This window comes from Micropterus salmoides, unplaced genomic scaffold (genome assembly GCF_014851395.1).
Source record: "Micropterus salmoides isolate LMB-PRFRI ecotype aquatic unplaced genomic scaffold, ASM1485139v1 Ms_hic_scaffold_18, whole genome shotgun sequence".
In the NCBI taxonomy this organism is placed as follows: domain Eukaryota; kingdom Metazoa; phylum Chordata; class Actinopteri; order Centrarchiformes; family Centrarchidae; genus Micropterus; species Micropterus salmoides.
The window spans coordinates 20,107,833-20,134,445 of record NW_024040928.1 but is presented as its reverse complement, the minus strand read 5'-3'; the positions used below and the strand labels follow the sequence as shown (position 1 = coordinate 20,134,445).

Sequence of the window (26,613 nt, the reverse complement as noted above, 5' to 3'; positions counted from 1 at the left end):
ATCTGATGTTCATTTATAAATTTTGCTCATGGATAGTGGTTACAAATAATGATGCCTGTGCATCGCTTTGTACGGCGTATAGGCCTAAAGCCTACATCAGATGGTTAATTTGCCTAATCTTCGCAGGTTTTTAGACCACAGTGGAAACGCACACAACAGTGGGCTGAAGGAACCTTTTAGTTCCTTGAAAAGAGATCCGGGGAATTAAAAGAATTAAAAGTTTTTTGAAACGCGGCTTACTTGTATTAGCTTCACACCTAAATGCAATACCGTATATATTGACTTGAAAGGCACTTCATTAGCAGGTCTCACAAAAGTGGAATTTATTGTAGGGATTGTAGCTTTATATTGGAAGTGTATATTTAGGATGACACATGTCACACTTACATACAGCAGAAGAGCAATTGGTGCCTTTTGTTGAGTATTCAGTGTGTTTAATACCACCGAAACTGACAGCATAACAGATATTTCCTTGTATTATTTTTCATGATGACTCCTTGGAACACAAATAAACTTCCTGTCTGTTTTGAGTTAGCTGATCTTGGCAAAAATCTCTCTACAAACCTATTTTTAAACTCACAACAGTGATAAAGCGGGGCTTCATAGTGACTCAGCAGGCACGCACCACACGGCTGCAGCAATGTGAGCTTGACTGATGAAGAGTCTCCCCCCTCAGTTCAATCACTCGACTTAACACGTGGATCAACAGACATGCAATTATCTTAAAACAACAACCGATCATCTGCTAGTGTACTTAAAATTAATTATCCGTGCACATTTCAAATCCCCACACAGCTACGTATGAACATTAAAGGAAGGCTCAGAGGTTAAATGTATAATTTGTGCTTTATTAGGCAAACAAAACAACCAAAATATAGAAACATGCATCGTTGTCAAAGAAACAGGGTTACAGTGGCTTGATGGGGTGTGGGCATCCAAATCTGAGGTAGAACGGGGGACAGGAAAACCTCTCAGTGGGATATAGAAGAGCAAATATAAAATAATACTGACTGCTAAGACAGATCTCAAAACGTTCCATCAATAACAACATAACACACCCACCGACACTGTCACATTCAATCAACAGAAGAAAAACAAAATGTTTCTCATTGTTCATTTAAGTGATTCATTTGTTTTTGTTGTCCTTCTATGTTCAAGATTCATATTTAAATCCCCGCAAGGCCAACACTGTTTCAGACCACTAAAGTAATGAGTGAAACAAATCTATGTGCAGTTTATACGGGCATCAGTTCTCAATTAAAATACCTTTTCTGACTTTTCGAATATAGGATTGGCAGTTTTCAATTTATATACAAGTTCCAGTTTTAAGAAGAGCTGCGTTTTGTTTGATTGTTTTGGATGTATTTCTTGCTAACAGCTACATACAAAATATATCACTCAATTTTTAGTTATAAGTATATATTTATACATTCGTAATTTAAATACATACACATCCTTATAAATTGTTACGGGCTGCCTGAGCGCCTGTCCTCCAAATATTGCCCCGCGTCCTTTTAACTCTGTTAACATGTCTTCCTCCCTCAGGACAATTGTGGTGTAAACTGTTGCCATCCACCGCCATACGACCAAAGCTTTTAACTAATCATGTTACTGAATTATTTGACCCCTGGCTGAAGTTCAAACCATTTTCTATCAAAATGATTGTGCTAACGGAAGGTGTAGCTGGACATACCAGGGCCTTGCAACTAGCATCCTATCAAAGAATAAACCTGATTGGAAAGTTCTTCAGTTCAGAAGTGTTCCATAAAGCTGGGCCTTGGTCAGACTGTCCTTTCTGGAAAGTCCCAGGGAGCCAAATTTTTGGTTGTACGGAGGAGGAGGGGGTGGGGCCGGTGGTGGTGACTGGCTCGCCTGTGCGGGCAGGCTGTGCATTTCCACTTGGTAGTGCTGCAGTTCGGCAGCCATTTCCAGGGACCTCTGGTTCAGAGACTCGGTGGAGCTGTTCGGGCTGGGGTCTACATAATCTGTGCTCTGGCCGCCAGCTGCCACATTACCCTCCCTGTCTTTGGAGCTCCCTGAGTGGTAGAGGCTGTGCTCCGACCCCTGGCTGTCCTCGGCTCTGTACAGATGGGCTTGGCTATGAGCCTGCCGCAGCCCTGGGCTGCATTCGGGGCTAGGGCTGGTGGCTACCCACACTGGGTCCATAGCACCCCCTCCGTGATGGTAATAGTCAGCCCCTTCCTGGAAGCTGCTGTAGAGCGGCCCGAGTCGGATCTTGGCGGGCCGGACAGAGAAGTGCTGCTCTGAGAAGCTGTACGGCGAGGCCCGGCCTGGGCTGCGGTAGGTGTGGGCACTTAAGTCCTCCACACTAAGCTGTCTCCATCTGCCAATCAGTTCCTCCTCCTCGGGGGCTAATGTGCTGCCTCGACGACTGTCTCCGTAGGCAACACTTGGGGATGAAGAGGGAGGCAGCGGCTCATAGGGCTCACTGAAACAGGAGGACATGGTGCGGCTGTAGACGGGTGAGCTGCCGTTCTGGTGGTGGCTCAGCTCCGTCTGCTGGAAGGGATGAGCATTGGCAAAGCCTCTTGGACTGTCCCTCTCCCAGGATGAGTCACTCTTTCTCTCATAGTCCCCTGCATCTCTCCAGTCCATGTAGAGGGAATGGTGGTGCGGGGAGGAAGCAGCACTGCTAGGCGGGCCGTTGCCTTTGTCTTCAGACCCTCCTCCACTGAAGCTGGAGTACGAGCTGGAGCCTGCACCCAGTGTGGCAGGGAACTTAGCAAAGTGCTCCTGGGAGAAGCCAGCCCTCAACCCCACCGAGCCCTCCTCTGGGTTGCTGTCGGTGGAGTTTTGGGGTCCGTATAACAGCTTCCTTTGACCGTGGAGGTCCATGCTGGGCCTCCGCTCGCGGTGCCGGTCATCAGGGCAGTACAGGGCAGTGTCGCTACTGTACAAGTCAGATTTGTAGGCTGCACGGAGCCCCAGCCGCTCTCCTGGTCCAAGTCTCTCCAAGATAAAAGCATGGTCCTGGTTTTGGGGGCTGGGTGAGCGGGAGGCCTGGCTACTGCTGCAGGCCTCGTCTGGCTTCTCCAGCACGTTGCCAATGAGGGAAGCCGGGACAGTGTCAGGATAGGTGTGGCAGAGAGGAGCGTCCTCCATGTGCATGGTCAGTCGCTCCTGAAAATCAGCAGGCAGCTACAAGTGTCAGAGAAAAGAGAAGGACAGGGAAACACGTGTGATGTAAGTGTTGCTCTACCAAAAGATGGATCTGTACTGTAGCATGAGCTCACTACTTGCTCTGCTGATGATTTTTTGAGGAGGGTTTTCCATACTACAACATTTACAGGCTTTGGAATTGTCATATAATATTCTAAGTACCTTATTTTATTTAGTGTAAATAGTTAATTGAACACTGTACACCCCATTGTACTACAAAAAACTCCCTGGACTATCTCACTACAACCAGAAGGTCTACCAGGCCGTATACATTAAATACAGCTCTGTACATTTATTGCATGTCACACTGGGTGATGGGTCTTATAAAATCTTGGTCACAATGTGTGTCAGACTGACTGACGATTTGAGTTTGCCAGATTCTGCCATGAATGTGTGGTGAATCATTGCACTATGGTGTAAATAGTAAATATTATATGAAAGCAGAGACAAGTCATCAGCTTGCGTTGTTTTGAAAATTCTCTTGCTGGATCGTATTAATCTAAATAAAATTGGGTAAATATCTCTCTTACATATACGTCCCTCTTATAATTTATTTTTAGTCAACTTTGTTGTCTAAGTTGTCTCTATTTATATAAATATAAACAGAAAAAAAAAAAAATAAAATATATATATATATATATATATATATATATATATATATATATATATATATATATATTAGGGCTGGGCGATAAGGCCAAAAATGTTGTCACGATAAAACATTTCAGATCATTTGATATCAATTACTATCACGTAAAATGTCACATCATTATTTATTTCAAGTTTAAAGGCTGATTTTTGCTCCTGAATGAAAGAAGAAACCAGATGATTAATGTTGGTTTTAAACTTGGCAAACGCTTGGCAAACACTTGATGCCAAACAGTGGATCTCTTAACAAATTTGAGGTAAAACATTCAAAACAATTATGACAAAATTGTTTTTCAACAAATATTGCATGAATAAGTAAAATCTTTTTTTAGTCCCATTTTCCTAAACAAAATAAATATATATAGAAAATAGAATAATAAGTGATAATTTGTTTTCTGATTCAAATTAAATAACATCTATTGAACATTTGTTATATTGAGAAAATTATATCATTATTGTTTTATTGCCCAGCCCTAATATATATATATATATATATATATATACATACATGGATAGATAGAAAAATGAAAGGTGATCAGAGTCACCTTCCTTGGAAAAACATTGCACTAATCAGACCATTTCCCAATAAAAAAACCTCCATCCATTATCTGTGCCTCTCCATAGCAACAAGCATTAAGCCAACTGCAGCACATCATCAACGGGGAATCTAGTCAGTGGTTCCTAATTGGCATTGAGAGGCAAGCTAATTATAACTTTGTAGATAGAGAAAAGACAAACACCACAGAGGACATGAAAAGACATTTTTATCGTAACAGTTTTATTACAACTTGGACCAAACTAAATACCACTCAATTACTGTCCACACATTTTGCATTTGGACTTGTTTTGAACGAGATCACAATTAGCTTTTATGTGGCGTTCAGAAATCTGAGCCCAATCATTTCATGCCCTCTCTGTGCTTGTTTTGCAGCAAAACAAACGACTGAAGCACTTCAGTAGGCGCTGGAGAGCCACTGCACTTCTCAAAATGCTGCAGCATCATTCATCAATATGCTTTCGATTAGCTCCCACCCACAGGACCACTAAACTGGTGGACATACAGTAAGTGCATGTATAGCCTCTGACCTCCATTATGTTTGGCAAAATGCCTGCAGAACAGTTTTTCACTCCCTGACAGATCATATACTGTGCACATTGAGGGTGTGTATGTGTTTGTGTGTCCTGTATATGTGTGGGGGGATATTTATGAGCCTTACGCAACCAACTGCAGTTTGCATTGATATTTCCATTCAGCCATATGGGCAAAACGTGGAGAGGCATTCTTTAACCCGTGGACATTTGCCAGTTTTAAAATCCACCCCTGTCACAGGGGCGTGGCACAAGGCCCAGGGCTGATGCAGCGGAAAGTGGCGCCAAGCTGGGCTGGTGTTAAAACACTCATCAGTACCACATGCATCTATTTTCACAAGTAATAATGGGATAGCGTGATGAGGCTGCGGTGTGCGCTCCATTTTCATTTTGCCACATACTGGAGTTTTCGCTGTCCTTCACATTTGTGCTCAATTTGCCTTGATGTAGTTTCTGTGGTGCTTCATGCTTCATCATTGTCAAACAAATACATGATTGCTTAACCTGGTGCAGTTTAGTTACACTCTGACTTAGCTGCATATTGTGTGATAGGAGGAAAAAGACTTGAGAGTCCTGGTTGACTTTAGAATCCTGCCCCACTGATGGGTGCCAACGCAAAATCTGTGTGATTTCAGTTCATTGCCAAAAGATTTTAATGAGAATAAAAGCAGAAGGTAGTTAGAGTGTGGTGGCAAATTGTAAATTCTGAATGATATTTCTCTGGTTTGACATCCAGTAAAAGGGCAAATGTATGATACAGCACCTTAGGTGTTTGGAGGAAAAAATATATTCAATAAAAGGTTTTTATCTTAAGTTAGAGTGACTGTTTTCCTCTGATGTAATTTTCTGACAGTATATTTTGTAATAAACACATCACAATAAGAATAAACTTATAATGTATATTTCAGTAGTTTAGCTCAATACAAATGAGAAAAAAAACATTTTCACTTTTTATATGGTAACCACACTTGAACAGCAAACATGATATATGTATGAAATATACAGGAAAAATGCAGATGATTTTTGACCAACAGCAACGACGGCATTCAAAGCATAACTGTTGCTTCTACAGTAAATGATTTTATGTCTAGGCTATCTCTTTTTTTTAGGAAGCATGTTAATCTGTTTTATATTTGCTGCCAACTTTTTGCCTCTTTCACTTCTCTCAGCTGAAGGTTATTCAGCCAAAAAGCAGCTTTAATTCTCCAATCTCTGCCCTTCCTGCTGTGACCTACTGCCGTCACCGCTCCACCATGTCTTGTCTCTTATCTCTTCTGCCTCACAAAGGGCAACGTGACCTTCAGTTCCAGTCGAGACAGCACTTTTTCCCCCCATCTCATGTCACGAGCTGAAAATTCATCTTAGTGCTGCTCAAGAAAAACACCACTCACATCTCCTCTTCCTCACAAAACACATATATTACACCAAATGTTTCCCTTTTACGTGGTTACCGATATATTGAACAATTCTCAGAACATCTAGGGATTTGATGGGATTGAAATCTTAACGATATTGATGAAACAGGTAGAAGTGTTTATTTGGAAATGGTGATTTGCACTACAAAAAATTAGATTAGAGGTCCACGTGACATGTAAAAGTGAGTGTTGGGCTCACCTCAGAGAGCTGGGCCCTGTAAAGAGATTTGTTGCACTGGAGAAGCTGAGCAGCCAGGTTACAGTCCTTCCTGTACATGTCCTATGGAGCCACAACATGACCACAATTGGAAGACAAGACATATCAATATCCAGCGGCTACTGAATTGTCCCTAGCTATATTTTGATCCAAATATTTTAATGTATCCACAGTTGTCTGACAGTGTGTAGTCAATGTATTTCATACACAAACAGTTAATAGTCAGCAGCAAATTAGTAGGAGAATAACATAAAATAAAAGGCAGAATTGTAGACAGAGTTTTAGGGCCACTGTTAATATTAGTAATCTGAGATTTTGGAAATTAAGAGAGGTTATGAGAAAAAAAGTTGTCATATTTTGAAAATAAAGTCTTAATAGAACAGAATGCTTCAAGTTCGCATGTGCATGTGTGAGTATTTCCTGGCAGTCTCAGTTATTAAGACTTGTAAAAAGTTTGGACTGCAGTGTTGTGTCTTTCCTCTGACCAGTAGTTTGTGTTGCTGCTGTCTCTGCGTTCCCCTCGTTTAGAGACACCTTTGCTATGTTGTCTCACTGCTTCAAGATGATTTGGGGTGAGATTTATGCCTGATCAGAAGTGTTATTTTTGTTTTTCCACCTCTTTGTCTTACAAAGTACAGTCCCTAACGGGGTTCTGTGTCTGTCAGGTGGTCTGAAGGGAAAACTACCCCTTCAGCAGAGGCTCATGCACAGCTGAGTACAGGGCAAGTAGATTTAAAAAAATATGACTTATATTCTCATAGTATTTCTGCTTTATTCTTGTAATACTGTGACTTTATTCTTGAAATTTCAAAGAACATAGAGATGTGGGGAGAAAATTTTGAAAGTGCAGAAAGTTTTGAACATTAGCAGAAAAACTTGCTGAAACACAGGAGCTGTTAGAGTCCTGGAGTTTATAACTAAATTTAAAATGGATTAATTTATCATTGAGGTAAAAATGTGCCACATGTACATTTAAAGAGGTTACTACCCCAAACAAAAGACACAAAGGAGGAGGGAAGACTAAATCATGCTTGCATGTGTGCTGACTCAGCAGAGATGATATTAAATAAGAAAAGTTGACATATCTGAAAACAATACAGAATGCCTGAGAGCCTGAGAGGAAAATATTTCTAATCGTAATGACAAATTAAGCAGATTGTTTTTGCTCAAAGCAGGAATTCATGAGGAGCTAACATGCATTATTTTATTCTCTAGAATAAAGACATGTATTAACAGTCTGAGTAGTGTGACGGTCACCGGGCTCTTACATTGTCTTCTCGCAGCTTCTCAATGGTGAGTTTTGCCTCCATCAGGTGGTTGTTGAGAACGATGATCTCTCTGCTCAGCGCTCGCTTCTCATCATCATGGTGCTGAGACTGACGACAAGAGAGCAGTTTTAGAAAATCACCAGCATGGAAAGAAGATTTTTTGATTTTGACACTGATTTGCTAAATTTTGCATGACTTGTCTTTGTCCAGCTTTATTATCAATATTCCATCACTGGATATATGTTCTGAGGATTTTGTCAAATAAAACTTGTGGATATGAGGCTTTTAAAGAGCAAGTTTTTCTTCGATAACTGGTACCCTGATAAATGTGTGACGTAAACAGGATCTATCTAAGATTGTGAATGAGATCCTGGCTTTAAATATAAATACAGGATAGATACACTAAAGACACACTAAGTAACTTCACACACTGTTGTTGTTTAAGTGGCTGTGCCTATGGATTTATTTGGTTACTATAAACCATGACGTCAGTAGATTTTCTCCTTTTCTTGGCTGATGAAGACAGACATTACTCAAGTTAGTTACTTTTTTGCTTCACTTTGGAAGACAACTTTTCATTTTGCATAAAGTTTTAATTGATCACTTGTTGACTTTTCAAGCTGATTTCCTGTCAGCGGCCGTAATAATGAATTTTATTTGGAATGCACTATATATATAAACAAATCCTAAAGAGCTACAGATTAAAAACAGGAAAGTTCTAAAAATAAAACATATAGAGCATAAGAATAAAAACAATAGGACAAAGAAAAGGGCTAAGAATCAAGCAAAACATTAGTTTGAGGTTAGCATTACATGGCTGCTGCTGTTGTGTTAGTTTAAGTGACCCAAAGTTTTCCTCCTGTAGGCGTGTGAGTAGAAGCACACTCAAAGTATATCACCGTGTTTATCTGTCTTGTAATTACATTCTATATAGTTGTGCAGGGCGATGGGGTCAGAAGGGTTTGTGGCACCTCTGGAGTAAACAAGCTTTACGATTACATAGAGACTTACTCAGCACCTCTCTCACCCTTGAGGAGGAGGGAATACGTGAGATGAATCAATAATAGCTGATGTGGACGCTTCGCAAGAAGATGTTGGCCTTTATTTTACAAAATGACCATATTTCCTCTCACAAAAAGCCGAGTGACCTTTAGCCCCTCTATTAACCTGGTATCTCACTGCTGTTGCATCGTAATCACGACAACGACGGCCGTGATGATTATTATCTTGTACTGTAACAAACCCGTTTGGTGAGTGTTTTTCAGCTGTCTATTCAACGGCAAAGACACCTGATTGTCACACAGTGTTCTCAGGCAGGCTAGTTAATTGTATCTTTCCACCGGCAAAAGCAACGTCTGACAAATGAAGTGAGGTGCGGTGCACTGAGGAACAATGGGTTTGCTATCGCTCTGCCATTGGAAGGAGGACAGCCAATTGTAATAAGCCATAATTAACGTCAGTGGCACCAATGGCAGGGCATATTCATATTCAAATTGGCTCTCTAAGTGTTCTGTACCATGTTAAACCCCATGACTTGCTTACGTCCTTCTCTTTCTTCTGTGTCTACAGGTGCACACACACAGGCTTAAACACTTACATCTCTGTGGATCTTTTCCTCCAGATCTTGGTTGATCCTCTGCAGTGCTGAGTAGCTGCTTTGTATTCTAAACAGCACAATAAATGACATTGCTCACTTGCAGATAATAGTACATACACATGCAATATATAGTAAACTAAGCATATCGGCAGGCTCAGCAGTATGCAAGTCTGGGCTAAATCGCATACCACAGTTTCAAAATATAGCACTTGTACGTCATCCCACTGACCTCGCTCTACTGATATGATGATACAGTGAATGTTTCATTCTATTATTTGTGATCCAGAAGGCAGACACATACTGTATGAGGCAACACATGAGCAACAATTCAGGATAATGTGATTCTCTCACTCCCTATGTCAGTGGATCCCAACCTGGGGGTAATAAGATAAACCTGAGGGGTTACACAATAATTTAAAGAAGAAAAGTTTTTGCTTTTTTATACCTGCAGTTACAGTCCCTCACATGAAACAGTACAACTATTTGGTTCCAGAGCTCACAATTAACTGTATGTCCGCAGTTGGGTCATCACCTGTGACAGAGGGCCATAATTTGACATTGATTTATTTTAAGGGGTTAAATAAAATCATTTAAAATAATACAGTTTTATGAGATAACACTGCACAATTTCAAGATCTCTATAAGGCTTTTGACTTCACTATGGCATTTGACCTAATAAATTCCATGAATTCAAATATTTTAATCTGGAATGTTTGTCTGAGACAACACAGGCTGTCTGCATTCATGATCTAAGGTGTTAGCTGCTGCGGTTTAAATTAACAGAAATAATAAAAAGGTCATGTTTTCCATCCCCCTCAATGAAAAATATGAATATGCAAATTGTTTTCAGTTCTAAAGTTTTACTGGACACAAATTGACTCACAAGTCCTTTCTCAGTGTTTGTGCACTGGAGGTTTCAAATTTACACTCGTGTAAATTGTTTTATTTGTGAGGATGTCTAATATCCAGTTGCAAAGTGTGGTACTTAAGCCCAGAGTGTTAACTTTGCTGATCAGTTTCATGTTGAATGCTGAGCTGAAATCCACAAACAGCATTGTGATGTAAGTGTTGATTTTCTCAAGATGTGTGAGGGCTGAGTGGAGGGCAGTGGAGATGGCATCCTCTGTGGATCTGTTGGTTCTGAAAGCAAACTGGTGAGGGTCCGGGCTGGATGGGATGTTGTTCTTTATGTGTTTATGTGAACCAGTTTCTCAAAGCACTTCATCAGAATAGGCACAGAGAAACTTTCCTCCTTCAGCAGATTAATCTGAAGCTCTGCACATACATCAAGTACCGGTACATCTTTCGGCGTAACATTCGCTAGGGACAGGGGGGGACATGTTTTCAAAATCCCATTTTTTTGACCCGCACATTTTTAAATCCAGTAAAACGCTGTGGTAGCTCTCTAGCGTCTGATATTCTAATGTTGGATCCACTTGATTAGCCTACTACCCCGCAGTATCTCGTTAATTTGATGGCAAACTGCCCAGCTGATGCGACACAAAGCATACGCTTGGATAATGATCAAGTGTTTCTATATGAGACATTAAATTCAAGACAATGAAATGGTATCTATTCAATGTCTTTTTATGTTTTTATTTTTAAACAAGGGAGTCTAAACAGCATGTATTTTGAGTTACAGTGAGAAGGTATAATCATAATGTACTCCTCATAAAGAGTACTAGACACTGGACTGAACATATACTAGACACACCCGTATATAATAGATACACATTAACAGTGATCTTGATAAAACTATTAACAATGTGTGGCTTCTTAAAATACACATATATTTAATATTTTGATGTACATTTACCACTTTCTGGCAGAATGATTAAAATAAGCACGATAGCCATCTTAATCATATTGCGTTGCTTTGAAGTAGCTGGGATTATTATACAAGCATGTAGAAACACAGAAAATGGTATTCATGTCCTTTTTCTTTCCTGGGAGAGGATCCGCAGACCCCCCTTGCATTATATTAAATCTCATGCTATTAGAAAAAGTCATCTGGTCCTCGTGAGCAGCATGGCAAAAATTACATACTGTCCTTTTTATTTAGGCTATGGGGGTCTCCTCCTAAAACCTCCACAGTACATGTCTCCTCAATCTTAAAGCTGCTGTTCATTGGACCAGAACGTAAGACTGGTTAACTTTAGATACCCATGGGTTAATACTGAACTTTGAAAGTTCAGTGCAGCACTTCCTGTCATATAACTGGAGTGACAAATGATTTGTAACTTTATAACTTGAATGTCTCATCACACTGGGTTAATTTAAATGGGGCATTTTTAGATGTGATTGTTTTGGATGCTATATATTTGTATCTATATGTCTCCTGCCTGTCTGTCTATCCATGTTTTCCCTGCTGTATCTACAAGCGATTTCAGTATGGATGAGTTTTACTAGCCTAACTAAAAACAAAAATCTTCTCGCAAACCAATTCCTCAAGCCTCTGAATGTGAGGTGAGCCTTTATTTTCACCGACTTTAATATATTGAGTAGTGGTAGACTATTAGTACATTTACAATTTTGTGGTAGTTGTACTTTACTTGAGTATTTCCATTTAATGCTACTTTATACTTTTACTTCTCTACATTTCAGAGGGACTTGCACTTATTACTTGACTATTCATTTGGCAGGTATAGTCACTAGTTACTTTTCAGATGCAACAATCTCAAAACAAAAATAACTGATAATTTTGTCATGGTTTTGGGTTTGAGTGTTGTTATTTCCTAGTTAATTTGAAGTATCATTCCTCATGTGTCTTGTGTAACTTTTGCTTAATATTTTGTGTTTGATTGTCGGTCCTGCCCTAATGAGTTTCACCTGTGTCTTGTTATCCGCCCCTATCTTGTGTATATATAGCCAGTGTGTTTCCCTTGTCTTTTGTCATTTCGTCCATATTCAGGTCCCGCCCTTCCTCTGTGTTTCCCTATGTTTTTAGGTTACCTGCTGCCTGATTTCCTATACTTCCTTTGTATTTAGATTATTGCCTGCACCTCTGTGGATTAATTCGTATTTTATTGCTCACCTGTTTTGACCCTTGTCTGCGTCCACTCTCCGTAAGCTTGTCCACCATTTTGTTTTATTATTAATAAACACCTTAAAACTGAACATGATCTGCTTGTTGATCTGTGTTTGGGTCCAAATCCCTTGTGTTCTTGTGTCTGCGCTTGTGTGCTCAATATGACAAATATACATGAACACTCACAGTGGCCAAGTATTTTTACTTTTGATTATTATGGTATTTTTTGCTCATAATACCTCTGTACTTTTTACAGGTCTTGATGAGTACTACTGCATATGTGGAAAATGTTGTATAAACCCTTTTGTGACTCCAGAGGAAACTGTGTGAAGGCTGATAAATTGCCTAGTGATGTCACTTGAGTCTGCATCTGTTGGGGCTGAAGACTACAAGTTTGAAAACAAAAAGTAAAAGTGTGGAGTTAGAAAGAAGTGAGTTTACAAGACCTCTCCTCATCTCTGTTTGAGTCAAGCGGCTCAAGGCTATATTAGCCGCTACCAGCATAACACCTGAATCTCTGAGCTAACTGGTGGTCAAATTGCATTGTGGGTAATGTAGGTAGCAGGTTTTGACAAGGAAGAAGAATGCATCGATTTTGGTTTTGACTTTTTTTAAATGTTAAATGAGGGCAATGTTAAATTGGTACTCTAGGTAGGATTTAAAATGACTTGTAATTGAGTATTGTGGTATTGGTACTTCTACTTAATTAAAGGATACTGAGCACTTCTTCCATCATTGTGTTGTACAGTGTGTAGACCTACCTGCGTAGTTTATCAGTAAACTTGTCCAGTTCCTCCTGTGCTCGGCGCAGCTCCGTCTCCAGGTACTGCCGTGTGGAGTCAAATTCGCTCTGCAGCAGCTCCAGTTTGTGTGTCGTGTAGGAAAGCCTCTTCCGCAAGTCCTCCTTCTGCTCCAGCAATGAGCTGCACACACACACACACACACACACACACACACACACACACACCAGATGATTGTGTTCAGGGCATATGGTGGTGCAAACAAGCTTGTAACTTGGGTATACGCGTACCTAAATGGTCTTATAAGCGTCTACATATCTTTTTAATGCACCCCTGAACAGTCATGCAGTGGTGATGAGAACATCATGAGAGGGTGATAAAAGCAGAAAAGTTTCGTGAGAAGTGCTTTGTATGAAGAAAACATGGGACCAAAACACCAGATCTCTAATTAAGAATCCAGGATAGGGAGCTTTTTAAATCATTACATCTTTGAGCAATAGATCTCTTTTTCAACATTAGAGCTCTGCAGCACATGACAGAAACCCAATCATCAGTGAGATTGGTCCCACCGGAAAAAAAAGAGAGGGTGTAATCTGTGAAGAAATATGAGCCAATGAACTCCAATACATCATATGAAGAGACTGTGAAGGCTCAGATTTACGGAACAGCAATACCACCCACATGTAATTCAGCAAGACAGCACAATGATGATTATTTTCAGAGAATGTGCATTACCTGGGCTTCAATCTAATAAAAGGGCAAGTGTGAGTGGGAAAAGAGGAAATGTCTGTTGCCGTGATGGATCTGAGTGTACATGGCTGGGCTTAATGGACCCGGTATTGACACACAGATGGAGGAAGGAGGGTAATGACTCTATCTGCAGCCAGATAGCACAGAGTGGATGGAGATGTGGTCACGTTGCTCTTTTCACTTCCTCTCTTTGTGTCTTTTTCTGTCTTTTAACAAGATTTTAGATACAAAGGGTAGGGGCTGAGAAAGACAGGGGGAAAAAAACAGGGACAGGTTCCTTTCAATGCTCTCAGGTCACGACGTGAAGGTATCATCCAATTTCCAGCTCATTAATATGCATAATGATATTTCTGCAATCAGTGGGATGAAGAGTAGACTGGGTCTGTCCACATTTTATAAACAACTACAAGCCAGAATAAACATTACCAGTCTAGCCATTTCTGACATTTTATCAAACTTTTAGTCAAAATATTTGTCTTACAAATCAGTTTAGATGGATTATTGTTTTACACACAAATATTACAAATAAGATAATATTGGTATGAATTGATTCACAGACATGCCAAACACACAATGGTATATAATGGGTTTGACACACATGTATACAGGACCATGTATTAGCTTGTTCTTTTGTTTTCTCTTGCTTGCCAAGGTAATGTACATGGTGGCAGTAAGTATGTGCTGCTGAAAGACAAATTTCTCAGAAACAGAGCTCCTCTAGCGGAAGAAATCTCCCTAGTTGATTTAAATTTCAGTGAGTGGAGCCAAAGACAATCTTAGCTAGTTCTTCTATCTAAACAACAAATTAAGCCATTTGTTTTGTTGTTTGCATTCCAAAAACTACTCACATAAGCATTTTGTGATCTGATACTGTCATAAAGGTATGACTAGATTTAGGCAACAAATTTTTCTTGGTTAATGTTAGTAAATGATTGTTTTCATAGTTAAATTGATTGCTGGTAAGAGAAGGGATGTGGACCATTGTTTTTAGCATGCTTTGGAGACCTTATGCCTCCCTAAGAGGTTTTGTGGCAACTAAAGGTGAAAATGAAGAATATGTTTGTCTGATTTTAACAATTTTATTCAGTTCAGTCAATGATTATGTAGTTTGTTCATTATTTTTCCAAGCTGAGCAATTGCTGTTTTGTTCAATGCCACTAACCGTTTGACTGTCTTCAGTTCAGTTCAAGCATAATAACTCAGCAGACACCTATCTGCAAATTATCACACTGATTGTTTCTAGTTTGGTCTTTCAACGTGTTAAACAAGCAGTAACTTACTTCGTATCATGGCTGAGTTGACAGTGGTGCTTTCAGCCATCAGTGTGGAGCTCTCACTATTACAAGCTACCTTTTCATTTTGACATCAAAGTCGGAAAAGCACAAGTGTAAATAATAAAAATAACAAAGGCTGAATTCCATTTAGTTTAGTTTCAGGGTCCTGGTATTGTGCATGCTGCTGCACCATCACACTGACATGACTTACTACAGAGCAGAGCCATCGTTACTGTTATTATTAACAGCTGTGCTCTTACTGGTATGACAAGTGAAAATATGTGCTGAGAAAAAAACCTATTATGTCAGTGACACTGATTTAATATAGTCAGATCAGTTTGAAGATTAGGTGTTTAAGATGTGTTCGTACATGTATGACTACTGAACACTGTCAACATCACCATAGCCCTGCATTAGCTAGCTAAACTTACTTCTACGTTAGCTACCTGATGACTCATGCTCAAACAAGTCATACTAGCTTAAAACTTGTCAAGTTCCAGCACTATTTAACATGGTCATGAATTAAAAATAAAGGGTCCTTAATATTTATTTAATTTTGACTCTTTAATAGGATTGCTAGTTAGCTAACTTGTTTTATTGACTCAGTCAATTCAGTATTTCTGCCTCCGTGACGGAGGCAGAAATACTGGACCAAGAAATGTTTGTAGGCCTACAAATAAAACTACAGTCTCTACTCAATACAACTATAGTACTGTAACAAGCCAATTGCTAAATAAGGAAGTACTTTTCTTGGTACAAATTAGAAGAGATAATTTCACACTGGCTCTGGAATATTGTTTATTTTTCATTGGACTGCCACAATTTACGTTGAAAGCTGCTGCATCTCCAACCAAGTCAGTGAGTAAAGCAATACCTGCCTACAGAGTGACTTAATGAATGTCTCAAATGACTGGTTGGCATTTCGGTGCTGCATTACCACAGCTCCAGCTTCTCTTTGATTGGCAGGAATTCACAGGGGAATCCAGGTGTTTGTTGTTCAATATAGGATGAGTTTACGTGAAGTAGCTCCAGGGATGAAAAAATCCCCCATTAGTGACCTGCTCTGTGAACAGGAGCTGAGTCAGACATAATGAGTGCTTTTATTCCGGTGAGATGAGATGACGAGGCAGCATGACTTCTGGGCTCGGAGAGCCAGGATGAGGCTGCTTTAGCACCACAGGGCAGCGAGAGGAGACACCTTGTGGGCGGATGAACGGAGAAACAGATAAAAATGTGGACGGATGGAAAGATGGCATCTGAGAGTTTCACTCTTACCTCTTTTTCGGATGTTTGCCGCCATTTCGGGGGACTTTTAAGGCGGTTTTGCCAATGTATATCTTTTTCATGGTTTGTCTGTGTTCCTTCCCTCTCATGTGTTTATAGGGGTTGACCACAGGGAGCCGTCATGTGTGTTAGTTTCCCAAAGGAGACCAGCTAAGTCTGGCCTGCAGAGTTACTTAGTGCTCTACCTGTGTTGACCCTGCCAAACAAAGCAAACACACAGGTTGGCAACTATTAGTAACTATGATTAAACCAGGACCATTTGAAGGACAAAACTGCTGTATATTTCGTAATGATAGTCATTTAAATGTCATGGCAAATTTCCCCTACAGTTTTATCCTTGGCAGGAAAGGAAAAGCTGAAACAGCATTCAACTCTGCACAAAAATCAGTGTTAACAGACCATTTTGAGGGTCAGCAGCTCTTAAAAGGTTAAAATCCCCCCTTGGCTAATTTTAGCAGAATTTTTTTGGTGTACTTTTCCCTCACGATGTCACACTGTGTTGTTTCCTGCGAAGATACAGTGGAAGTGAAAATTCAAGTATTTTCGACATTGGTTGTAAATGTCAAGTTTTGGTCTCAGTGCTTTAGACTGAAAGAGCAAGGCCTTCTTTCATTTTGCAGCAAAGTTCAAGAATCATATGTGGACAAATCTGTCGAGGGAGAGGCAAGATGTATTCCACAACTTGCTCCTTTGTGTTGGTTACATGAAATATTACATCCAAACAACATGTTTTCCCTTAAATCCAGGTTTCCCACTCCATGTATTCAACATTTGGGGAAACTATGTATTAGAGCCCTTGAAAACTTTTATTTCTCTATAACATAAAATAAGCAACAATTATTTATTAAGAGTTTAACAGTCAACACACAAGTTTGAAGTTTCTGGACTGTGTGGGTGTAGTTTGGTCAGAGGTCTGTCAGCATAACCCAGTAACTGTCATTCGAGATAGATTTAAATGTTTCTTCTGGTGACATCAGCTTTCTCCATCTGAGCCACGCCCACATTAAACGAGTTAAAAGCACAAAGAAAAAAACAGAAAAACACAAATCTCTCATGTGAAATGACTGAAACTTCTAAATTTAGCAGATTTTTTTTGCTTTAATGTAGACATTCACAATCAGAAGCCTATTGAGAAAAGATGAAAAGAAAATGTATTTATAGATTTTTTGCCTGTGTTTGTGTTCTTGGTGGACACAAACCTGCCTCCTATCACTGGTGGTTGATGAAAGGCCTTTGTGACAAGCAGACATCAGACTTATCAGTAAAAACAAACATCCCTCTAACCCTTTTTGCAGCCAAACATCTTCATCTCCTGTATGTCCAAACACAAAGGACGTGAACTGATAGTCCGAATGAAAAGAGTCACGCTAATGCTTCTGTTCCAAACATTTCTACCGTCCCTTCAAACCTGTGTGTCCGCAGCACAGGTGCACCTGTCAGCCCACAGACAAATGGTGCAGGTTATTACATGAGACAAAGTCAAAGCTTGATCAAAGCTCCTCTGATCAGAGTGCCGGACCGTCCACTCGGACAGGAAACAGAGACAGAGCGGGGATGTGACTGCAGTAGGGTGTAGCCAAGCAAAGCATCACGTTTGTGGTGTTGTATCCGAAGATACTGTACATACACATGAGTAAAAAAACAGATGAAATACAGAAACATGTTGATCCTCGGACACCCAGTTGCTGGGAGGTGATTATGCTGCTGGCTGAGGAGGCAGGGAGACATGTACTCCTCCAGATGGTGACAGCTCACCACCGCCACTGGAGCCTTCACTCCAGCTGCTACCCTCTGAGTCATAGCACACCGGCTCTGGATATATATGTGCGTATGTGTGTGTAAGATTTGGTGGGTGTGAGCATGTCTTTGGGCATGTATGAGGCTCTCGGTTTGTGCATGTGTACATATGTGTGTGAGTTTATGCATCTACATGCATCTATACTTGGGTGCATGTGTGCATGTGTGCATGAATCTATACTTCTACGCTCTTGTGCATGAGTGTGTACCTGCATGTCTCTCTGTATCTTTGTGTATGTGTGTGTTTGTGTGCTGCGGCATCAGCTCTGCCCATTCAACCCCCTTCTCCTTTCAGGAATGAAATAAACCAACAGTCTCTACCGTAAAAGTCAAAAAGTACAGCTGTTAGCGACACATCCCAGGTCAAGTCAGGTGTCCGCTGTCAAACCGCCAACTCACAACAACTCTCACTCCCTCGCTCATTCACTCGCTCGCTTCTTCTTTCTTTAGCCGATCCTCACACTGCAGCAAAACCATAGACAGGGCTCGTTCAGATGGCGCTGCCTGCCACCCACTCGTGCCATGCTGACATTTGAGAGGAACTCAGAGCATTGAAAAGAAGAGGAAAGGGGGGTGGTAGAGGAGGAGGAGGACTTTAAAGTTGGGGAATGGGGAAGAGGGGAAAGCAGGAAGCGTTTGAGGGGAAAGCTAGCCAGAGTAGTTGCAATTTAGCCAAAGACAGGAAAGAGGGAGAAGCCATCACCAAATTATAGAGGAAAAACAAAGAGAGTGGGTGTGAAGTCTCCAGTGAAAATCCTAATTTCTCTTTCTTCTTTCTCTCCTCTCCTCTTCCTTGCCTGTTACTCTCTTTCTGCCTTCCTGATTGCATCTACCTTGCAGATAGATTGGCTTTCAGAAAAACAAAAACTTTTCACAGGCATAGACCATTAGAGCGGGGGTAACCTGAGTGGCTGACTCATTCAGCAGCAGCAGAGAAAGAAGGCGAAGAAGACACTCTTTCTGCCCCATATGCCTTCAGACCAACAAGGTAGCTAACCTGCAGCAGTCGCTCAGCCCAGTGACATGTACAGTATAACTCAACCAACTAAGAGAAAAAATACTCTCAAATTAGGGTACTATCCTGTGAGTGTATGTGGGTTTGTGTGTCTGCTGCTTCTCCGTCCAGCACTGATTAACTCGGGAGCAGACACCTAAGTAGTTACACACCAACTACCAACATCATTAGCAGCGGCAGGGGATAATGACCCGCTGAATGGATTTCATGTGCTGCTGATGGCACTCGGCACAGGGGAGTGTGCGATCATGACAACCATCCCGAGAGGATTTTAGGATGAGTGGAAGAGGTGATGGAGGTTAGCTGAGCTCCAAATACAAACAAAAAAATATAGACAGTTGTGTTCTGCTGAAACTGAAAAAAATCCACACAATGAACAAGTTGTACGCAGACATTTGGGTTGAAAATGGCACTGCATTAAAAGTATATAAATGATAATATTGGGAAAAATGCTTATTCCCTTTCCTGCCAAGAGTTAAATGAGAAGATTGATACCACTCTGAAGTCTGTACAGTAAATATGAAACTTTGTACAGCAGACACTTAGCTTAGCTGAGAATGAAGACTTAAAAAGGTAACAAAATCTGATCTTTTGTGTGTTTTATAAATCATGCAAGCTGTAATACATACATGTTTAAAGTAGAGTGGATGAAAGAAAACCCACAAGCCATAAGAGCACTGACATACACACACACATTAAACACATGGACACAAGCACACAATGTCCTACAAAAAACAGCATCCGCCTCCAGACAAGTAAAGCATGTTAAGGTGCCAGAGAATCCTTCTGAGAGCTGCCCTAGCAAAGCCACGGAGACCTTCCGACCCAGAATCCACACACTTGACACTAAAACTTCGACTAAAACCTCTCACTCAATTTGAAACTCAAAAGTTTGAAGTTTCCTGGTGATAACTGTGTTCAAATTCAGTGATTCTGAATTTCTTTAGCAAGTTGAGAGTTCTGAAAAAGCTCAGATCTGTCCATAAGTTTTTGGTTTCTTAAAATAGGGTTTTTCGGTTGTTTTTAAAAAAACATTTTCACAAAAATAAGGCCAGCGTTTACTATCTTTTCAGCCACAACCAAAGGGAGATGGGATGGGAGAAGCACAAGCAGCTTTCAAAAGGGTTCAGCTCATTAAATATAGATCACAAACACACATATGTGCACACACATGCACACAAACATACACGACACACTGCCCACCATCACAACATACTGTTTACAAGTGGAGCTCGAATGGACAGGTAGTGATTAGACACAACAAAGGAACCACCTCTGCAAATCTGCTAGCCTGCAATGTGCTGCTCTATGTTTGTGTGTGTGCGTGTGTGTGTGTCCATACTATAAGCACTCACGCTCTTGTACACATATAGCGGGCAGCGGCTCCGATGTACTTACGGGTCTATCCATGACTCTCAAGAGGCAGTCTAAAAAGCCTCAACTCAGGGACGCATGAATGGAGCTTTTACAAAAAAAAAAAGAGACTATTCTGAGAAAATATAGAAAGCAATATAGCACTAACAGCTTTCCAGCACAGTGCCATTAATGTAGTGGCATATATAAAAAGTGTAGTGTGTAATCTGTGACCTCCAGTTTGGGATCATCACAGGCAAACAATCAACAGAAATCTGAAATAAAGTTTCCTTTATTCCTAATTTCCTTTAAAATTCCCTCACAGTTTGATACGCCTAGGTAAGGTGACTTCAGTTTTACGTTTAAATAGTTTATGTTTGGTTAAAATTAGGGATTAAAACAATAGTTAGACATTTTGGGAAATAGGTATATTTGCTTTGCAGCTGTTGAATGCAGTGAAGCCATTCAGGTATTTACATGGCTGACTGGTTTACTGACATGAAGAATAAATCTGACCCGTACGAACTGACCACTGGCGCTGAAGAGGGCAAAGGGGAGGAGGAATAATGGGGTTGAGACAATAAGATACACTTAATGACCCCCTGAGGAGCTGTCAGTGCTTCACCACAGAGAGAGAGACCTAGACACAGAGTGGGAGAGAGAGGCTGAGTGTTCAGACCACAGAGGAGAGAGGAGTGCATTAGTCTATTAAACCAACACTGTCCACTTAAACAGATCAAAACTAACCTCTAGCCTCTTCAGACCAGCCTCTCTCCCACACCACTTTCATCCAAATGTCTGCTATTGCTCTTCTGTATCATCAGTGCATCTATAATAAAGGTGATTCAATGGACACCTAATTCATCTGGGTTGATACAATGGATGAAGTGTTGAATTATATAAATATTTCCATTAATTGCTTAGTTAGCATGCACTCTGACACCTGAACAGGTACAGAAAAAAGGTTAAGTTTAAATTAAAGGAATAGTTTGACATATTGGGAAATGCACTTATTTGCTTTCTTGCCAAGAGTTAGATGAGGACACTCTCATATCTGTCCATTAAATATGAAGCTATTGCTGGCAGCTGGCTAGGTTAGCTAAGCATAAAGACTGGAAACAGCAGGAAACAGGCAGCCTGGCTCTGTCTAAAGGTAGCGAAATCTGCCTGCCAGCACCTATAAAGCTCACTAATTAACACCTATTTTGTTTGTTTGATCTGTTTAAAAACCCAAAGTGTAAAAATGACAAGGAGCAGTTTCACTGGGGGTTATGTACTGGATTATTTCGCAGTGACTTCCTTGCCTGGTAAACTTACCATGACAACAAAACTCAAGAATTCACCACAATTTTTAATATGGATTAAACAAACCAGATATCGTGTGTTAATTAGTGAGCTTTAGACATGCTGGTAGGCAGATTTCATTTTCCTCAGACAGAGTCAGGCTAACTGCCCCTCTTAATGCTAAGCTGTCTCCTGGCTGTAGCTTCATAATTAATAGACAAACAAATTGAGAGTGGAATTGATCGTCTCATCTAACTTTTAGCAAGAAAGTGCATAATTCCCAAAAGGTGAAACTATTCCTTTGAAGGAAAATCCTGACTAAATGAGTGGAGAAACATAACACGTGCAGGTGTCTCTGCATAGGACAGGTTCAGTCTTAACCCAACTGAACACCTGTAGGAGATTATGAATTGACAGCTCCACTACCATCATCAAAACACCAACTGAGGGAATATCTTTTGAAACAATGGCGTTCGTCCTCTCACTTGGAGATATATGTCGAGCAACACTGAAGCTGTTCTGGAGGCTGGCGGTGGCCTAATACCTTTCTAAAACACGTAATGTTGTTTTTTGATTTAATGTCACCCACCTGTATATGCACACAAGTGTATTTTAAAACCTATTTGTACATTCATCAAAAATAATTTAACACTCTAACTTCTGTTTCCAAGTGAAGATTTAATTTTGAAGATCGAATTTTAAGCCAACATAGACAAGAAGTCCTTAAAGTACCGATTATGTCATGTGCCAGAACAGCTACTGAATCTGGAGGTGAGGTTGTTTTGGTCAAATTCAGACAACCTTCTTCAAACCTTCTTCAGTAAAATATTATTTTTTCATCCAAATGTTATCTCAGTGATGATGGTGATATTCAATCATTTAAATTCTTGTAAAGATTTACTGTCAAAAGTGTAAAGTACCATTTGATACTGTGTATAAGACACACATATTGCCTTTTTTTCTGTATAATGATGGTAGCTTAAAGAAGAATATTGTCGATTACCCTAAATTCTCATCCACCGACTGTATGTTCGATGAAATAAATGAAAACTTGTAACTGTAAAACTTTTGTTTTCTTGCAACCCAAGGACATTATTTCATCACCAGCCTTTCAGAAAGCAGCATTCAATTTTGGGCTGTCAATCATCCAGGAAGAGCAGCGGTGTCAATCTATTTTTTTTTTAAATAAAACACTTAAAGTTGTTTTCAGCAGAAGATCGATGTCTGACAACACTTTAAGAACTCTTCAAAACTTAAAATCTCCTTTGCTCTCATACTCCCTGCTCCAGTGTGTCTCCATGTAAAATTTATATCTCTATCTTTGCCACAGGGGCCCGACACAGAAGCCCGGCCAAAAGAGGGACAGAAAATGCAAAAGAGAAAGAGAGAGCAAGAGAGGGAAAGAGATTTCAAGACATTTCATCACTTAGACTGGGACGCATCTCGGAGATGAGGTGTGGGGGTGGAGGTGTTGTTGGGTGGGATGTAAAGGTGGGGTCAGACTCTCAGGTAGATCCAGAGTCCTGATTAACCTGATTACAGATTCTTCAGAGGCCACAGGTGACCTTGTTTCCAATTCAGCAAAGAGCGAGGAGAAAAGGCACAGGACTACCCCCTTTTATCTCTGCAGAGCTGCTATAATTAAATTAAAGCTGTGACACAGAGGTGAGGACAATTGATATCTGATATTGGAGAAACACCCCGCCAGATTAATTACCCCTCATCGGCTGGTTAAACGGCTTTTAAACTGTAATCTGCTTGAAATCGTAATAATACCATCGGTAATCGAACACAAAAGGGAAAGCTTGGGATCTATTTCCATGTGTTCATGATTAATAACGGTTCATTAGAAACAGTATCAATTACGACATGTCAACTGTAGGACAGTGAGGTAAAAAGAAGAGAGAGGGAGAGGAGGGAGAAACTGCAAAAAAAGGGAGAAGCAAATCCTTTCCTGCATCTCGTCATGTTTGCTTTGCTGCTTTAATTTCCGTGTAAAGCAACTTTAATCAGAAAAGTGGGTAAGCACTTTTGTAATGAGCTCATCAAAATCAGTTTATGCATGCGTGTGAAGGCATTAGTTCAGTTATCACCTAACATTTGACACTGTCAGGCTTATTTAAATACATGCAAATCATTAATTAGAGCTACTATTGCTCAGTTGTCCATATTGGTAAAGCAGCGCTATCATGCAGAGTAATTAATCAGTGCTATAGGTGCATTCCGACAGGTGACTGTCTGAAATCATGCAGAGGCAGGAGTCAAGAGTCATGGATGGACATTTACACTAAACCTTAACACATTCAAGACTAATTAGAAAAACCCTCTTGATTGATAGAGAAATTGCTTTTACAGTAACGACACAAACGCTGCAGTGAATTTTCTAGCCAAGAGATTCCCTGCATACAACCATCATCAAAAAAACACCCTTTTATCTTTGACCAACTATCAGAAAAGCAGATCATTGCTAACAGCACTGCATCAATACACAGAGAGCACAAACTGACAGCGTGAGTGCAGCCACATCACATACAGATGAGCACAGATACACACATTCACAAACACATTTACACAAACACAGCCAAGCCAGCTTTGTAATCCAAATCAAAGATGCAAACGGTGAAGCAGTACCTTCCGCTCACACAGAGCTTCATCCTGGACATGGAGAGATAAAATCCTGCTGCCTGAGCTTCGCCGGGAGAATAGAGAACCCCCCCCCCTGTATATGCAATCTGGATTGGCTTACCCAGCTCTCCCTTAAAGCTCAGAGAAACCCCACCACATGCACCCCACTCCACCACCGCTGCCGACGCCTCCAAGACTACCACGCCACTCCAACAGCAACAGCAGCAGCAGCATCAGCTGAGCCAGGAGGGAAGACAGAGGGAGTGAGGGAGAGAGACTGTGCAAGAGTGGAAAGACAAGAGAGGAAGAGTGGGAGGGAAAGAGCTTAAAGGAAGAAGACAGGGAGAACGCGGGGGCGTGATGATGGAGCGCTGAAAGATATGTGCAGAGAGAGAGAGAGAGAGAGGGAGACGCTTACCTGATAGTGTCTATGCCGTTCATCTCTTCATCAGGCACCTAAAGGAAATGACAGCATGTTAGTGGAGGGGACCCATCAAACTGGCCCAGGAGCTGCCGAGTAGAGCACCGCTGCAGCACCCACACTCATCTGAAAAAGAAATGAGAACATACATATTCAGCAGGCACGCTCTTGGTTTCCCTCTGCTTTTGTTTATGTTTTGTCTCCCCTCTCTGTCTTCCCTGCACCCCCCCATGCAACGCTCATCAGACCGCACATGGCCGTCTACATCTGCGCTTACTGGAGGTGAGAAGGGAACAATCATATCATGTGGTGAGTGTGAGAGGAGAGAGTGAGAAAGAGTGAGGAAGTGAGCGAAAGAGGGGAAGGAAGGAGTAGCAGGGAGGGAGGGAGAGCGGAAACCTCCATTGCAGCCAGACTGCAGATACATGGCAAGCCCCCCCATGAGAGATACTGGCAGCAACTCAATATCCTTGTCGAGGTGCTGAATCAGAGAGAGGCAGCAAAGACGGGGGGGGGGCTGAAAGATATGGAGAAATGAGGAGGGTGGGGGGGAACAGGTGGTTCAATCTGTTGAATCTTACATCTCAAGTCCCAGGCTGTTAGGGAGAATACGTTTTATACGCGTCTGCTGCTGGCCCCTTTTCTGAAGGCGATGAATTATGCATCATCTTGAGATTATTCCCCCAGCATCTTCATTCAGTTTTAGGGTGCAGGCCTGATCGAGTGTGGCATCCATGCCGCTGTGTTATCATGTTTCCTGATCTGGTGAATGCTGGGAAGTAAGCGTCAGTAGTTAGGGGAGGGATTCATGCGCGTTCACTTGTGTTCATTAACGAAGGAAGCTGAGAGAGACCTGTTTAATCCAGGGTCAGTGAGAAACATATAGTCCGGTCAGAATATCAACAACAACACACTTTTAAAGCCCGGGGGATGCTTGACGAATTGAGTTTGCATCTTCAGCGAGTGCACAACAGAAGGCCGTGTGCCTGTGAAGAATGTTTCGTTACCGCGCTTGCACAACGAGTACAAGGACTCGTGTGAGGAGATGAAACTTTGCAGCGACACACACAAACACACACACATTCATTGACACTCACACACTACACTGAGATGAACACTAACCGGCTCACATGCCTGCCTCTCAGCCCCCACACCACCCACCTTTTTTCAAGCAGTTGCTAAGGTGACGGCAAAGGCTGAATCTTAATCAGACAATAAATTAAGGCAATGTGATCTTCTCCTTCATTATTAAATGACAGCGGTGCCGCTTTTCGGAGATCTGTCAAGTATGTTTTGGGTTCGGAGAGAAACACTGGCGGACTTTAAATTAGAAGTCTCAGAGATGCTCTGCACTGTCCAGGGAATGCAAATCATAGTGATGTTGGAGCTTAATAATCCTACGATTTTATGCTTTTTTATTAATTGAAATAACACTTTTGAAAAAAAGAGTAGGATAGCTGGATGGATTGTCATCTACCAATGATATGAATGTCATGCAGAGACTACAAATACTCTCTTTTGATGCAGTAATTGTTAATTGAGCCTTCAGGCCTGTCTTTCCATGACATGCAGGCTAAGTGTGTGTGTGTGGGGGGGGGACAGCACTTCTTTAAAAAGGTTCTCTGCAG

General features: G+C 41.0%; 1 protein-coding gene across 4 annotated transcripts; it reads right to left on the bottom strand.

The window, feature by feature from the left end:
• Positions 1 to 827: 827 nt before the first annotated feature.
• Positions 828 to 25,678, bottom strand: si:dkey-174m14.3 (uncharacterized protein LOC563117 homolog). Of its 4 annotated transcripts, XM_038727446.1 has the most exons (8): positions 25,567 to 25,678; positions 24,983 to 25,111; positions 16,482 to 16,686; positions 13,204 to 13,365; positions 9,415 to 9,481; positions 7,818 to 7,925; positions 6,532 to 6,612; positions 828 to 3,159 (listed from the first exon to the last, which is right to left on the bottom strand). In XM_038727446.1, exons 3-8 carry the CDS (start codon positions 16,577 to 16,579, stop codon positions 1,747 to 1,749), a joined length of 1,929 nt encoding a protein of 642 aa, XP_038583374.1. In that variant the 5' UTR covers positions 16,580 to 16,686; positions 24,983 to 25,111; positions 25,567 to 25,678; the 3' UTR covers positions 828 to 1,746. The 4 variants fall into 4 exon arrangements, with proteins under 4 accessions (XP_038583374.1, XP_038583377.1, XP_038583375.1 ...); XM_038727449.1 differs by lacking the exon at positions 16,482 to 16,686 and having other exon boundaries at positions 25,567 to 25,675; XM_038727447.1 differs by lacking the exon at positions 25,567 to 25,678 and having other exon boundaries at positions 24,983 to 25,115.
• Between the last annotated feature and the right edge of the window lie 935 nt (positions 25,679 to 26,613).